Consider the following 16,156-nt stretch of genomic DNA (forward strand, 5'->3'; position numbering starts at 1 on the left):
GACCATCACGCCACTGACCTTCCAAGGAGTCCAGAGTTCTCCTAGACTGTCCCCCACCCAATCCCTGAAGGCGAACAGCAGAGTGGTGCCGAGCTGTGGTCTTCACGGGCCCCAACTCTGGGAGTGCGGAGGGGCTGTGGGGTGGGTGCTGCTGCTACTGCTGAGAGCCGCCCTCAAAGCCTCATCAAGCCTGTGATTTTTATTCTCCCAGGATTTGCCCCACATCTCCTTCCTTTCCTCTTCAGCTTTCCGTTATCCTCCCATAGCTTGTTGGTTCTTTCCCCCTCCCTACCTAGAGATATGGTAAGGTCTTTTGCATGGAGTAGGGTAGGGAGAGCAAAAGTAGGGACATTTAGCAAGCCCTGAGGCAGCAAACGGTCCCAACCCTCTGCCCGTTAAAAGACAATTCCCTGTCCCTGCTGTGGTTTGGGGAGCCTGGTGGTGCAGTATTTAAAGCAATAAGGCTGCTAACTGAAAGGTCAGCGGTTCAAACTCCCCAATTGCTCTATAGGAGAAAGATGTGGCAGTCTGCTTCCATAAAGTTACAGCCTTGGAAACTCTATGGGACAGCCGTACTCTGTCCTATAGGGTTGCTGTGAGTCTCACCCGACTCAGTGGCAATGGATTTTTATTGCTGTTTGGAGTCACTTTACCCTTTCCCTTAGATTACTTTGGGATTTCCTTCTCCTCTTCCCTGTCCACATGGTCCCTATAATCTGTACTTCTGATTGAGGAGTCTTCACTGCTGAAGAATGGGAGAAAGTTGCCTCCCACCTCTGACATAATCCCAGTGAAACGGGCAGGGGTGCAGAACCTCCATCATGTTCTTCAACAGTCAGGTTTTGAAATAAAGAATTGGACTGTACATTCAACCATAAGTTCATCCTTTTGTGGGGGAGGCAGGTGAGGACTCAAGTAGGCATGAGGCTTAGCATTCTGTTCAGGGTGGAGGGCACATTCTCTGATCCTGTACTTCGCTGCACATGTCCAGGCTGCTATTAGTAGGAGCCGAGGAGTCCAGGAAGATCCAGGATGGATAAACAAAGTAGACGGGCCTGACAAGGACTTAAACACTTACAGCATTGTCACTACTCCTCCCTTTTCTCATCTGTGCTTCTGTTCCTTCACTTCTTTGGCTTCTTTCTTCTTTGGTTCTTCCCCTACCTTCTTCCCCTTTGTATCCTATAAGCCAAAATGTACACCACACGTACCCCACCAGGGGGATATTCCTTCTGCTGAACACTCCTTGCAGCATCTGCACCCACACCCCCACTACACCACTTCAGCATTTCCCAGGAAAGGCCTCCTCCACCTTTGGCCATGCCTCCAGGGAGGGCTGCTGCCCACATATGCCAGCTTCCTAGTGTGCCAAAGGCAGGAGTGCCTGTGAGTGGACTTCCCATCAGGTGACTTCCCCACTGCCAAGTGCAGGTATGGCTGCTCTTCCTCCCAGTGCAGAGGATCTAAAGGTGCAGATGGGTGGGGGCTCTCCCCCCCGGTTCCCCATCTCTAACGTGTATAGCATTTCTGCTGAAGACTCCATTGACTCACAAGGTAAGAAAGAAAGAAAAATCAAAACAAAAAAATCACCTGTTGCTGTCGAGTTGATTCTGACTCATAGCTATCCCACGTGTGTCACAGTAGAACTGCGTTCCATGGAGTTGTCAATGGCTGTAATCTTAGGAAAGTAGATTGCCAGACTTTTCTCTCTCAGCACCACTGGATGGATTCAAACCACTAACCTCTTGGTTAGTAGCTAACTAACCAGCGCAAACTGTTTACACCCCCAGGGAACTATAAGAAAGGGATCTAAAAAAAAACCCAAACTCACTGCCGTCAAGTCGATTCGACTCATAGCGACCCCTCCTTGGATTTCCAAGGCGTTCTCTCTATGGAAGTGGATTGCCCAATCTTCCTTCCAAGGAGTGGCTGGTGGGTTTGAACAACCAGCCTTCTGCTTAGCAGTCAGATGCCTTAGGCACTACACCACCAGAGCTCCCTAAGAAAGGGACAGAGATTATGACATTCCCAGGCCTCCTACAGCATAAAGTAAGTGATTCAATTGTTGAAGTTGTATTGAGACCGACCCTACGCTTACTGAATGGACTAATTAATGCTTACTGTGCATACACCCACTCCTTACTTATCGACATGGTTAGGTCCCGAAGACCAGATCATTATGCAGTCAGCATTATTCTAAAATGGAGGGTGATCACATCAGATCACTAAATGAAGAATGACTACATCATTACCTACCTCATTAGCCAAATTACATTATGACTTAACTACAAACCACTGAGAATCACGACCTTAACTATCACAGCCAGCATTATTTTTGCTTTGTATGTCAAGACTTCATTACTGCCAGATGTATGTCATTAACGTGAAAAGTAGTCTCACATAGTAAACTTTTTACTATTGTCGTAAATGCAAAATGTCAGATAATCAAATAGTGAGGAATAGATGCATTCTACTTACATTGTAGCGTTTTAAAATGTTGATGGTAGACTTATAAAATCCCATTCCTCCACAGCGATTTCTATCTTGAGGGGAATGGTTCACCTGTGCAAGATCTTAGAAACTGCCTCAAGTGCAGCTGTAGTTCAGAGTGCTGGGTTCAAATCCTCACCCCTCAACTAGCAGTGGGACCTCAAACAAGTTAGTTTTCTCATTGGCAAATTGATAACAAGAAACTTGCCTCCTAGGATGGCTGTGAACATTGAATGACAGGACGTGTGCCATGCTTTTAGCACAGTACTTGGCTCACAGTAAACGCTCAATGACATTATGAACCAACTCCTGAGTCCTGGAAAGATTAGATGGTGCTTGGAAGCAAGAGCCTTACAGAGAAGGCATCCCAAAAGCCCTTAAGAAGCTACAGCAGACTCTCTCAGAATACGGGAGGAGCCGCCGAGGCAGGAGGGTTAGCTTTGCTTGGATGGGGTTGGAATCAGCATCATCAGAAAATGGAGTTAAGAAATCTTCATTGTATTTAATCAGTTTGTACTTTCAATAATAGATTTCTTACTTTCTTTGCTTTTTGGTAAAAGTCTCATGAGAAAAGTTGATCTGCCCAGCTGTGCTAAGGCAAACGAGGAGGAGAGCAGGGCACATGGCAGATGGCAACCAGGAGGGGGTGCAGAGGAAGGTGGGGTGTAGTGGGCCACGAGAATCCAAGCAGGGAAACCCAAAATGAGTTGCCAAAGCAGCATAGATGTATAGGGGAGCCAACCAGGGAGTCCCCTTCTAGAGTCCCACGCTGCCACAACCTGAAGAACTTGCCACTTTGTCTCTCCATTCACCACAACCTACATCTCCCCACAAGACCGAAGATGCTATTCATTAAAAGAATTGGGGGGTGGGGTGGGAATCAAGTGGCTCACTGGTGTCTGGGATTTGCTGTAGAGTTTCCTAACTCCTTGGCCATCTTTTGCTGGCTGGAAACTAAAGAACTTTCCACTCGCCTGTGGCTCCCACTGCACCTCATTTCATTTTCTCAGGGTTCTTGTTTCCTCCCCAAACTCTCATACTCCTGAACTCGAGGTGAGGAAGAGGGCGAGCTTTTGCCACAGGAAGGGAAGTAGAGAAGAAGTGAAGGAGTCCAGGGCCCTGAGCTGATGGAGAGAAAGGCCCGGTCCTTTGTCTTGCTGCTACTTTTTCCTCGCTTTTGTTCCCAGACCACACACCTGCATCTGCACCTGTCAGTGCACCTGCACCCCCAATGCACCTTTCCTGGGGCTCTGGAGCATTCTTTGTTCAGGCTGCTGTGCTGGGTGTTCAGCCGGCCTAGGGCTGCACAGAGTCAGGCCTCCCATGTGAAATAGACCTGGACCCAGCATTGTGACCATACCTTGTTTGTAAGCTCAGTGGCATACCTGGAGCTGAATGGTGTGGGGCTGACTTTGTTCCAAGGACCAAGAACCAACTCTACTAGAAGCAAGTCCACTGGTTCCTCAGGGTGGACGACGACACAAGTGGCTGCGCCCAAACTTCACTGACTGCTGACCCCCGTGACCCACCCAAGCCCTCTGAGCAAGCATTTCCAGCTGCACATGAGGCTGGCCATGTGCTGAGTCGGGCAGTGCTACAGCCTGTGGCCGTGGCGCTGACCTGTGGCCACTGTGGCTTCAGTGGCCCTAGATGATGTGGAGGTGAGCAAACGCCTACATCAGCTGGGTGTGTTGTTCATGGGCACCAGAGACCTGTGCAGCCCAGACATCTTCCACCCCTTCCCTCCCATGCACCACCTGACAGGCCTAGGAGAGGAATCCTATGGTAAGCCCCAATTCTGATACCCAGTGCTCAAGAAGAGCAGGCTGGCAGTAACCCCTGGGCTGAAATGCTTATCAGGTGACCTCTGAACAGGTATACTCCCCAATTTACAAATAAATGTCACCACAGTGACCTGCCCAAATCCACCTAGCTATGAAGTGAAGCGCTCAGTTTTGAAATGAGATCTGAATCCAAAGTTCCTGCTGTTAACCAAAGATAACCTATCTTCTCACCTCTCCAATCTCCTCCCCACCCCACTGGATACCCTCTCATCTAAGCACCATGCCCCACTCCTCCCTGGAATGCTGCTGTCTCTGAAGTCAGTGATTTCTCTGCTCCAGAGTCTCAATGGCTGCTCCCATCTGATCTCCTTCCACCACATGACACACATGATGGAGCATCTGACCTACCACCTCTGTACCCACCACCCTGCTACCAGCTCCTGCAGAAGGCACCCTCTGGCCCACCCTCTCTGGCCCCGGCTCCCCAGCTTGACCACCATTCCCTGACCCAGCTCTTCAAAAAGAAACCAGCAGCTCACCCCCTACACAAAATCACTTCCTCTTTAATTGCTGTTGAAGATTCACACCACCTGCCTCCAAGGAGATGAAGGGGGCATTTCCTCTGCCCCATTCACATCCTTCCCCAGTTACCTGGTCCTTTGCAAAATATTACAGGGGCGGGGGGGGGGGGGGGGGACGGACCGGAAACCACTGACACAGACAGCCCAGGGGCTGGGGCTGGGTTGATTGAGAGAGGCAGGTCTAGGCCAGGTAAGTTCACCCCACCACCTCCTTTCTGGGAATGGTGTAGCGCCCCCCCCCAACCCTCCCAACCACTTTACATCTTCTTAGCCCTGGCTGGGAGGGATCATGGGGTTGAGGGATGGATCTGGAGCTGCTCCAGTGGGAGGGAGGGGATGGACAGGGAGACTAGTGGGGGAGGGGTCCCATTGTCAGAGTCCCCCTTCCCCAAATCACCACGGGCGCTGTACAGTCACAGGTACGCAGTCACGGTCACAGACACAACCCGAGAGCACCCCCACCCCATCCCACCCCTTGCCCACCCTTGGCTTCCCCTACCCCAAAATACCCTCCCCACGCCCCTGCCCGCCCCACCCCTTGTTGGGGAACAAAGCAATAAATTACAAGGCCCCTCTCCAGCCCTCTTCGCCTGCTCCTGCCCCATGCCGTCTCCCTCCCAAGATAGCCGCTAGGAGGGGCCCAGGCTCTTGGCTCCCCCAGCCCGCTAGCTTCCATCCATGGGTGGGTGTGGGAGGATGTCCTGATTTCCACTCCTCCTGGTCCCTTTCACGGAAAGGGTTGGGAACTCCCCACTCCCATGGGCAGCAGGGGTCCTGCCCCTCTCTGCCCTTCCCCCTTCACTCGGCAATGACATTAAGCATGGAAAGCTGGGGGCCCCCCATATTGCCCCCAAGTCCCAGGACTAGCGCTCCCACGTACTAACCCCTCCCTCTGGCGTGGCGTCGCCCCAGGAGCCAGCCTGGGTATGGGCTCCCGCCACAGGATTGTCGAGCACAGGCTGGGCCGGGTCTTTTCCCTGCCCCTAGGGGGCGCGAGCGGGCAGGTCCAAGAGGCCAGGAGCCGGTGCGGCGGCGGGGGCGTGCCCTCCCGCAAACACCGCGGGGTAGACCCAGAGGAATCCTCGTGGAAACAGTGGAGAAAGGACATTGGAGCTGGGGTCTCCATGCCTCGCTGGGGAGCAAGGAGGTGAGTTTGTGTCCTCTGGGAGGTGGGGACTGTGCCCTCGCGGGGGAAGGAAGTGCTCCCGTGGGGCGGGGTGCGGATTGGAGAGGTGAGTGGGTGCATCTGTCCAGCGGTCCACCGGTGTGGCAGTGCCCGGCTCGTGTGGGGTGGGGGTGTTTCTCCCGCTGGGCAACTATACCAGCGCGACCGGGGCGTCGGCGCGGCCCATGCTGGCGGCGCTGCTCCGGCGACGAGGGCTGGGAGTGGCGGTAATGCTGGGGGTGGTGGCCGCGCTGGGGGTGGTGGCCGTGCTGCCGCCCTCACCTGGGCAGCCGTGTTGGAGAAGGATGTCGGCGCACAGCTGGCTCCCAGCCTGGCGCGCGTAGAACAGCGCCGTGTGGCCCTGCGCGTCCCGGGCAGACACGTCCGCGCCATACTGGAGAGCAGAAACGTCTTCGTCACCGCGCGCGGGGCCTCAGGGGGCCCACACCCGCATTCCACCTCCTCAAAATTTCTAATACCACTCCAGAACCCCTCTGCAGATACCCGGCTCCTTGTGCCAGAGTGTTTCCTCAAAACCCCTTACCCACCCCCACTCACATACCCACAACAGCAGCTGTGTGATGACCACGTGGGCAAGCTCCGCCGCCAGGTGGAGCGGGGAGCGGAGCTGAGCGTCCTCTACGCTGGTGTCCAGCGGCCCGTGTCGCGCATGGGCCAAGAGCAGTAGGACCTCGGCCACGTCCTGGGCCTGCACCGCGGCCCACAGCTGGCGGCCCAGAGGCGCCTCGGCGCAGCTCAGAGGCGCCAGGAACAGCAGCTGCTCATACTTGGCGCGAATCCATGACTCACGCTCTTCCCTGCAAGACCAAGGATCAGCCGGAAGGGCTCTAGGGAGCCTCACCCAGGACTTCTGACCCCTAACCAGGGCACCCCTTAGTGTTCCCCGCCTACTTTCCCTCATACATACCGCGAAGAGTCCCGCGTGGGCTTGGCGCGGCCCCGTGTGTCACCCTCCCACACGCGGTTAGCCATGTCGTTGCCAACGGCCGTCAGCACCAGGGTCAGCTCCCGCGGCCAATCGTCCAAGTCCAGAGAGCGAACGCGGGATAGGTGTGTGCCCAGGTTCCGGTGGATCCCCGAGCACTCGATGCAGATGAGCGCGCCCAGATTCAAACTGGCCCACGTGGGGTCTGGCAACGGAATGCCAGGGTTGGCTCCAGGCTGGGCAGCATGGAAACCCCAGCATTCAAGGAGTCCAACGAACCATGCTCCCTAGCCCGACCCCGCCTCCCAGGCCCCTCCGCTGCCCCCTTGTGCTCACTGGGGGCCCCGCAGTCCGCGCAGATAGAGTTCCCCTTGGCGTTACGGATTGCCTGGATGGCCACGGCTTCACTTTGGCTGTCTGTGCGCAGCTGGAGAAGAGAGTGGGGTTAGTACTGGCACTCCATGGGAGCCCAGCTCAGAACTCCTCAGACATTCATCTCTGCTCCCTGCACCCCACCATCATTACCTTGACCTTGCTGCTCTCACAGCATTGCAGACTAGCTAGGATCTGACTTTCGATGGCCTGGACCCAGGCATCCCGTTCCTCAAAACTAGCTGCCTCAAAGTGCCACGTCTGGCCAGTGCTGGACACTATCAGGAACTCGAAGTTTTCCTCTGGGCAGGGGGATGGAATGGGGTCATGAGGATGGAGTTCACATAGGGGCTGCCTTCCCCAAGCCCCTCCTCCCTGATGTCCATCCCAAGCCCCTGGGAGTGGGGTGGTAGGTAAGGGAGGCAGAGGGTAGGGGAGAGCAGGAAGCCCGAGCACATGCAGGGGGAGGCAGGGACACCCCCACCCCTCTGCACCCCAGCTGAGCGCCCCTCCCAGCTCCCCACTTGTTACCTGCTTTATAAATATTTCTTAAACTACCAAAGGATTTTAGTTTCCACATTTTGCGCTTGGCTGGTTTCCCGAAGCGAAGGAGACAGAGAGAGAATGGAGAGAGGGAGAGAGAGAGACCGAGAAAGGAGGAGAAAGAGAGGCAGACGGAGAGATGGAGAGACAGTGACAGAGAGTGCCAGAGACAAAGCAGAACAGACAGATGGGGAGAAAAAGCAGAACTAAAGTCAGTGGCCCCAGAGCAGAGTGGAGCGGAAGCCAAGAGCCATGAGAGTAGGCAGATCTGGAACCTGGGTCTGAGCGCCCAGCAGAAAGCAGGGGCGGTGGGGAAGGGTTATCATGATCAGTGAAGACCCAGGTCTCTGGAAGGGATAGGCAGGGTCAGATCTGAGTGAACATGGGAAAAGGGACAGAAATTGGGTGTCAGGTCTGAGATGAGGGGACCCTCGGTTCAGGAGGAGTCATTGGGACCTGGGGGTTCACTGGGAGCAGGAATGGGATCACTGTGGTCAAGGGTGGCTGGGGGCTTGGTGATCACTGGAAGTTATAAGGAGCAAGGGCTAGGTAGTTACAGAATCCAGGAACTGGGGAGTCTATGAAAGACACCAAGGTCAGGAGCTGAGTCATTAGGGGTCACAGGACAGGCTTGGGGCTTCTGGGTTCAGGGACTGGGGTGGTAAGTGGAGCTAAGGGCAGGGACAGGACCTAGAGGACCTTTAGGGGAGAGAGCAGAGCTAGAGATTTATGAGGATCACTGAGAACAGGGCTGGGGACCACGGAGGGGAAAGGCTTTGGCTGGGGAACAGGGGAGGAAGGACAGGGGCTTATGGGATGTTTATCCATTTTCCCATTAAATTATGTGCAAAGTGGTAATGACAGTCAAGCACTCAGCTCAGGCACTTTTCCTCCTCCTGCAGGAGCTAGGCCAGGGATGTGGAGTTAGGGGTGAGGGTCCGGGGTGGGAGAACTGCCCCCCAGGGCCTCACCTTCAGCCTGCCCAGCCGAACCTTCAGTCTTAGATGGTGTTGTCAATTTCTTCCTCCTCTGCTTCTTCACCATGGGAGAAGGAGGGGGTTCCCGAGTCAGGGGGCTCAGGTCTCCAGATGGGGTACAGTCTTAGAGAAGGGGATACAGCTGCCTCAGTTGCCCCCTCCACAGATTTCCTGATTTCTCGATAGCCTGTCTCCTCCCCTGAACTAGCTCTGGCATTTACGATGCCCCTCCAGGAGGTCCCCTTGATTCTCCCTGGGAAGGTGGGCAGATGAGTGATTTAGTCAGACCCCCACTCAGTTCCTGGCTCTGCCACTTACTGGCCCTGAGACTTGAGCAAGTCATTTAATCTTCTGAGCCTCAGTTTCTTCATCCCTAAAATGGGGATAATCATCTTGACCTGACAAGGTTGTTGTGAGGATTACTTACGACAGTGTTATTTGCTACTTAAACATATATATTATACATATATATAGATTGTTGTTGTTGTTAAGTGCCATCGAGTTGGACCCAACTCATAGCGACCCCTCCTTGGGTTTCCAAGGCAGTATCACTATGGAAGTAGATTGCCCCATCTTCCTTCTGAGGAGTGGCTGGCGGGTATAGATATATAGACAGACAGATAGGTAAGTGAATTATAGTGTTTGAATTTTTTTTAAATTTAAAATGAAAAAGGAAATGATAAAAACAAAATCCTATCTATTTCCAAATACAGTGAAACCTGCAAAAGCTGGAAACTGTAGAGTGGAAACCTGTTAGAGAAAGAAAACTTAAGTATTTTTCACAGAAATGAGCAACAGAAAAGTGGTAAGACTGCACCTGTCAAAGGCAGAAAACTTGTGAGAACTAGGTAAACAAAGCAGTTCGGGCTCTCACAGGTTTCACCATATTCTAAACCCTGATGGCTGGCTATATGCCAGACAATGTTTTCAGTTTATCTGAACCTCAAAGCAACCCTCGGAGGTAGAAACTATTCTCTTCATTTTACAGATGAGGGAACTGAGGCATGGAAAAGTCAAGTAACTTGCACAAGTGGCAAGCCAAGATTCAAGTCCACGCAGTTTGGCTCTAGAACCTACTTGTCTTAATTATGATAAACACAGCATGGCTTAGCTGGGTGCCTGGCACCCAGTAGATGTTCAATGTGTTGACTCATGCATTCATTCCAGCCTCTAAGCTTCCACCCCTATTTCATTTCCCACCCTTCTGCATCTGTAAGAGAGATGGAAGAGTGACTCCTCACTGACCAGTGCTGAGCGCGCGGGCCAAATTCCGGTCTGGCTTCAGCAGATGCTTGGATGTCTGGTCTGGTGGTGGCTGCAGAGAACTGGGGCTGGGGCTGGGGCTGGGGCTTGGAGTGGGAGGGGTGGCTTCTGTCAGAAGGGGAGAAGACAAAACCTCAGTGACCACTCTGTCTCCTGGCTTCTTTCCCCCTGTGGTCCCTCTTTATTACCCACCTTTCTACTTGTCCAGTCCCACCCCCCAATTCCCTACTATTCCTTCCTTTTCCCCAGCCCTGGCTCCTCTCCTGACCATTGTCATGAGCCCAATCCACTTACCAGGGCCTTCACCCATCTGGACAGTGCTCATGTCTTTGACTAGCCCATTGATGCTGGCTGAGGGACCAAAAGCAGAAATGGCCCGTGGGGGCCGTTTGCCAGGGACTTTGACTGTTGTCCGTAGCAAGTCCATCTCCTTGCCATGGGTACTGTGGATATAATCCTGGAGGGGCACAGGAGCCAAGAGTGTAGGAAAGGTTGGAGTCTTGTGCTCTGGGAACTGACTAAATAAGAATAAACTTCCAGGGGACAGGCCAGCCAGACTCAGCTCAGCACTGTCTTCTTCAGGAAGCAGGCCATGTGGAGGACCCTTCTCTGTGATCTCCCACTAGACTGCAAGTTGCTAAGGGGATGTATTTATCTGTGTATCCGCAGCACGGGCAAATGGTGGGTGCCCAAGACAGGCTTGTTAGATGTAAGAGAACAGTACTAGGGCTTTCCAGCACAATGTATTTGTCAGACACAGACTGGCAGAACTAGGGCGGGGATCCACGGCCAGCCCACATGGTCCAGCCAGTCTCTGCTACTCACATTAATGCTGGGGTGGTAGAGTAGGAAACCGTTACTGGACAGGGTCACATATTTCTTCTTCCATTCTTTGTTTAAGGAGTTGCCACTTCGCTTTAGAAGGAAGCTCTGGAGTATGGAAAGACATGTAAGAGAGACTTTACAGATGAGGAAACTGAGGCATGGAGAAATCAAGTAATTTGCACAAGTGACAAGCCAGGATTCGAGCCCAGGTAGTTTAGCTCTGCAACTCACTTATCTTAATTATGATAAACACAGCACGGCTTAGCTCAAACACAGCTAAGACCAGTTGCCCCTCATGTTTGCCTCCAGCCTCTGGACTACCCACCTGTTTGATGGGGATGGCTCGCCCGCTCCCTGTGGTCTCTCCTCGACTGTCCAAGCTCCGCTTCTCAGAGTCACTGCCCCGACGATTCTGGAATGATTACTGGCATCAGATAGAGGGTGGAAAGGGAGATACACTGATGAAAGGACAGGGAAGACAGATGAAGAGTGGTCTAGGGACAAGGGAAGATGGGAAGGTAACGGGACAAGAGGATAGGGGGTCAGCATGTCCAATACCGCAAAAAGACTAGTCCTGCGCTTGGCTGCCCGGTGCAGGGACCCTGGGGTGCTCAATCCAGCCACTGCAGCTGCTTCAGCTCGGAGTTCCCGGTGACCAACATTGGGTGAGGATGGAAGGGAGGAAGAGTAATCGCTAGTGTGGCCCCCGTTACTAGCCTGGGAATGGATGAAGGCGTTAGCAGAACAGCTGAGATGCCCTCACCCCACGAAGCTACAGTTATATCTGGTTGTGGGGAATCCACAACATTCCTTGATTTGTCACCGTGTATCTGCTATGATTATTAGTAATAAAAATCCTCACTACTGTTGTTAACAGTAGTTACATTTTACAAAGGCTAATTTCACATATATCATGCTATACCGTCTTCCTGATAACCTTGGGAGGTTAAATGACCAAGGACACTGCAAACTATTTCTTAAACCTGGTTGATTCCCAGTCCAATGCACTTTCAACATAGAGTGTCCTGTCACTTTTCTCTCTGCTCCTTGAATGCCATGTCACTGACCTCAGGTCCTCAGTTCCTCCTCTTCTGCATCTTTCCAGCCCCTCTGTAGACCCTGAAACCCCAACTCACCTGCCCAGCTACAGGGGTAGAAGCAGCTGAGTGGCTTGGGGAGCTGGGTAGGGACTTGCAGGCAGCCAGAAGCTGTTGTTGTTTACGTAAGGTCACCACTTTCTGGGCCACTGAGAGGAGAGGGAGGACGCATGAGCAGGGAAGACACCCCAGACTACCCTTTGATGCCCAGCTTTGAGAAATCCCCAGGAGAGGACACTGGCCCCAACTTCCTTGTCACTGTGCCCTCCATGCCACCTGTGGTCTCACCAGCTCCTCTAACCCACAAAGACTGACTGACGATTGAGCAAACCTTCTTTGACTTCCCTCATCTCTCCTCCCTTCCCTGGAAGCTAATTTTCTGCAACTCACAGACTTTTGAATGCCCCACTATATCCCAGGCCCCTATGTCCTCTCTGTTCCACACACACTAGGGATCACCACACTCACCCTCCTGGAAGACCCGGTCCACATTGAGCCCATAGGTTGCACAAGTCTCATAGTAGCTGCATCGTTTCATGTCTGCACACAGAGCCCTGGCACGAGCATCTCCCACGACCCGAGGAGAGGAAGCGCTGATCCTGTCTGAGGGGATAAGAAAGGGGCAGGATTGCACAAGGGGCTCGCCTCCCCACTTACACTCCCTTTTCCTTGTGCTCCAGTCCCAGACTGGGCCCAGGAGCAACAGGGTAAGAGAGAACACTTCTCCTACGACCGAGAGGAATGGAGTATAACCCCTTCATGAGTGCTGGGGTTCCACTCGCATGCCCAGCTGCAGTGTGAGTAGGCTGGGTGAGCTCTGGAAAGACCTAATCTCTGTGTGGGTGTCTTTCAAGAATATTCTAGAAGCGAATGGAGCATCCTGACAAGGTCTGCAATGGCTGAGGCTCATGAGTGTTAATCATCCTGCCCTGCAAAACCATGGAACGCTGAGCCCAGTGGGTGGACACTTGGATGTTCTGGGAAAAGGGTGACTGTCCATGGGTAACAGGTGGACTGCTCATTCTGCAGCAAGAAACCAGGAGGCAAGCAACAGGTGCAGGCAGGTACCTGCAGGATGGGCAACCAGGTAGAAAGTCCTGCCAACTCAACAAAGGGGAATACTGGAAAAGCTTTCCCTAGCCCTGGTGGAGAGGCTGTGAGCCTCTCAGTCACTCACTACATTAGGAACAAAAAGATTCATGCTTTCTCTATCATTTCCTTTGTGATCTTTGTTTCTAGATAGGCACTTTTAAAGGGTGCCTGGAGAAGGCTTTCTGTCCACACTAAACTCAAAAACCAAACCATTTGCCAACAAGTCAGTGTCAACTGATCGCGACCCCACATGCTGCAGAGTAGAACTACACTCTACAGGGTTTTCAAGGTTGTGAACATTCAGACGCAGACTGCCAGGCCTTTCTTTCAAGGAGCCTGTGGGTGGGTTCAAACCACCAAACTTTTGATTAGTAGTAGTCAAGTGCTTATCTGTTTGTACCATCCAGAGACTTCCTTCTATCCACACAGGGGCCTGAGACTGAAAGGGGTGTGGGGATCTGTGTGTCCTATGGCGGTCGTATTTGAAACAGCACTGTGAGAACACAAGGTAGATGACATCTCAGGAGAGGAATGGAGACTGCTATTATAGCTGTCCCATTCTTCCTGGATGGGAGGTCTGGTGGCATAGTGCCTAAGGCATTTGACTGCTAACCAGAAGGCTGGCAGTTCAAACCCACCAGCCACTCCTTAGAAGAAAGACTGGGCAATCTACTTCTATAGACATACCGCCTTGGAAACCCAAAGAGGGGTCACTATGAGTTGGATCTGGCTTGATGGCAGTGAGGGGTTTTTTGTTTTTCTTTTTTTTTAATTATCCCTGTATAGTCCTCCCCTTTTCTCCACTCAGACCTTGGGAAGTTTGTGTTTAGTTTAATGATTCCTTATTTAGACACCTGGCTCCCTCCAGAGAGCTGCTGGAATCCAAGTGGTGACCATTTCCACACCTCGCCAAGCTACTGCGCATGTTGGGTAATACCCTAGTGGCTTTCTTTGGGCTTCCCCTGAAAGCAGTGATGCCCTTGTCTTTCCTTACCTTGTGTCCCCACCAGTGCCAGGGCCAGGCCTCCTCGGCCCTCCCCCCGGAGTGAGCTCAGCTGCCCATGGAGACAGCTCACAGCCTGGAAACTGTTCTCATCCTCCAGGCTGAAGACGAAGATCACAGCATCTGCCCAGCCTGAGAACTTGTGGGGGGTGAAGGAGCAAATGGAGAGTAAGACAAGTCTACTCCTCTGGACTCTGGGAAACCAGAGCCTTCTCCCTTGGCCAGTGTTGACCCCTGCCAGTCTGCCCACCCCATCACCTCGCCCCCTCACTTTGGCATCAGGTGCCCCAGCTTCCTCTCGGATCAGCACCAGATGAGTCTGTCCATCCACCAACATCTCTTTCTTGTGCTGCTCACCTATACAGAGCAGTTGAAAGTGTAGGAAGTCAGAGATTACAGGTCACCAAATCTCATGTGCTCCCTGTACCATAGGTCTCATGGGTTCATTCTTCCCTCTGGTCTCCGTACCCATCTAGTCATTGATTCTAGATTCCTGATCCTAACCCTTAGCTTACTGTGGCTCCTGAGAACTCACTCTCTGTCTTCTCCAACACCTGGTATGAACCAGTCAGGAACCGGTGGATGAGTGACGACTTCCCACTCCGAGCATCACCAAGCACACCCTGAGGAAAAGGTTGTGGAACACAGAGTTAAGAGAAGGCAGGATTCTTGGGTCTGGATACACTCCAGAAAGCCCGAGGTGCCAAGAGTGTTAAATTATCCAAGAAGGATCCTACAGGCATGAATGACAGTCAGTCAAGAAAGAGCAGTTGGGGGGATTGGGGCATGGATGTAACAAGGAATGATCTTAAGTTCCAAGTGGACCGCAAGCTAAAGAATGTCTGCAACTCAGAACCAGTTTGTTTCGTTTTGTTTTGTCTAGGAAACATACTAGACCTGTATGTGTATCATGTCACAACCATAGGTACTGGTTGAAAAGTTTTACTAAATTCTAGTTAAGTAGACAATGAAGAATCAACAGAGAGATGATTCCAACAATGAGAAGCAGCCTGGAAGAGGACCATGGACAAAAAGAAGTATGTGTACAGAGAAAATTGTGAGGATGTTTAAAGCCCCGGTATGGTGCTATGAAGCAGGGCTTTGAACCTGGAGATCTTGTTAAAATTTTAATTCTGATTTAGTATATCTGGGGTAGAAATGCAAATTCTCAGCAGGGAGTAGAACCGAAGTGCACCAGGTTTGAAGCCCTGCTATGAAAGGAAAATCAGAGAACTAGGAAATACTTTGCATTCTCACAGAAAGAGAAAAGGGGAGAGTGTTGAGAGTGTAGAGGGTGGGAGGTCAGCTTTTCCCACAGGCAAGGAGGCTGGGTTACCTACCAGGCGCAGTTCAGGAATGGAGCGGCTCAAAGTCCATTCCTGGCTATTGACCACAGCTTCTGTAACAGGAGAGGGGCATAAGAGGGAAGACTCCAGGCCCAAAAGGACTCCCAATCCTCACCAACCCCTCCGCCTTTTGCCGCTTCCCTTAAGCCCCAGGACCACAGCTGGACTTGAGAGGTGTGTGGACAGATAGGTTTGAGAGTGGTCCCCAATCCTCCCATCCCAGCCTCTCTCCCCACAGCTGTTGCTGCCGCTCAGTGGTTGCTTAGCAACGAAGCCAGCAAGACAAAAATACTTCAGTTGGCATCTCTCTTAAAGCATATCCCCAAACGTAGGTCCCTGCCCTAGACAGTGGCCAGGTTCTTCCCTCTGGAAGGAGAATGAATGAGGGGCTCCTCCCCGCCCACACTGATTCCCTGGGCAGATCCTGGGAAGAGAAGCTGGGACATAGATGTAGTAAGTCCTCTTCAACCTCCATTTCACAGGAAAGAAACTGAGGTGAGAGCTTTCACTTCCCCTTTTCAAGGTCAACCGCACAGTGACCCTGTCCCCTCCCCACAGCCAAAACGCTGGAGCTTGCATCTGCCTATGCCTCCCTCTTCCACATCCTCCACACAAGCGACCTCCAAAAGGGCTGTGGAAGGGCTTCATTCCCTGGCCTAGAGAAGCTACAGG

General features: G+C 52.5%; 1 protein-coding gene across 1 annotated transcript in view; it reads right to left on the reverse strand.

The window, feature by feature from the left end:
* Positions 1-6,171: 6,171 nt before the first annotated feature.
* The window catches only part of AGAP2 (ArfGAP with GTPase domain, ankyrin repeat and PH domain 2), a 12,247-nt gene continuing 2,262 nt past the window's right edge, over positions 6,172-16,156 (reverse strand). The window contains exons 2-19 of the mRNA XM_007950053.1: positions 15,479-15,537; positions 14,674-14,761; positions 14,410-14,495; positions 14,130-14,277; positions 12,512-12,646; positions 12,083-12,192; positions 11,505-11,663; positions 11,272-11,358; positions 10,947-11,051; positions 10,416-10,578; positions 10,104-10,229; positions 8,853-8,981; positions 7,870-7,929; positions 7,492-7,640; positions 7,303-7,393; positions 6,949-7,171; positions 6,583-6,838; positions 6,172-6,414 (exon numbers count right to left, since the gene is read on the reverse strand). Of these exons, the coding sequence (XP_007948244.1) occupies positions 6,172-6,414; positions 6,583-6,838; positions 6,949-7,171; positions 7,303-7,393; positions 7,492-7,640; positions 7,870-7,929; positions 8,853-8,981; positions 10,104-10,229; positions 10,416-10,578; positions 10,947-11,051; positions 11,272-11,358; positions 11,505-11,663; positions 12,083-12,192; positions 12,512-12,646; positions 14,130-14,277; positions 14,410-14,495; positions 14,674-14,761; positions 15,479-15,537 (2,417 nt within the window). The remainder of the gene's footprint in view (positions 6,415-6,582; positions 6,839-6,948; positions 7,172-7,302; positions 7,394-7,491; positions 7,641-7,869; positions 7,930-8,852; positions 8,982-10,103; positions 10,230-10,415; positions 10,579-10,946; positions 11,052-11,271; positions 11,359-11,504; positions 11,664-12,082; positions 12,193-12,511; positions 12,647-14,129; positions 14,278-14,409; positions 14,496-14,673; positions 14,762-15,478; positions 15,538-16,156) is intronic.

This window comes from Orycteropus afer, unplaced genomic scaffold (assembly GCF_000298275.1).
Source record: "Orycteropus afer afer isolate SDZICR_OR568_19922 unplaced genomic scaffold, OryAfe1.0 scaffold00261, whole genome shotgun sequence".
Lineage (NCBI taxonomy): Eukaryota > Metazoa > Chordata > Mammalia > Tubulidentata > Orycteropodidae > Orycteropus > Orycteropus afer.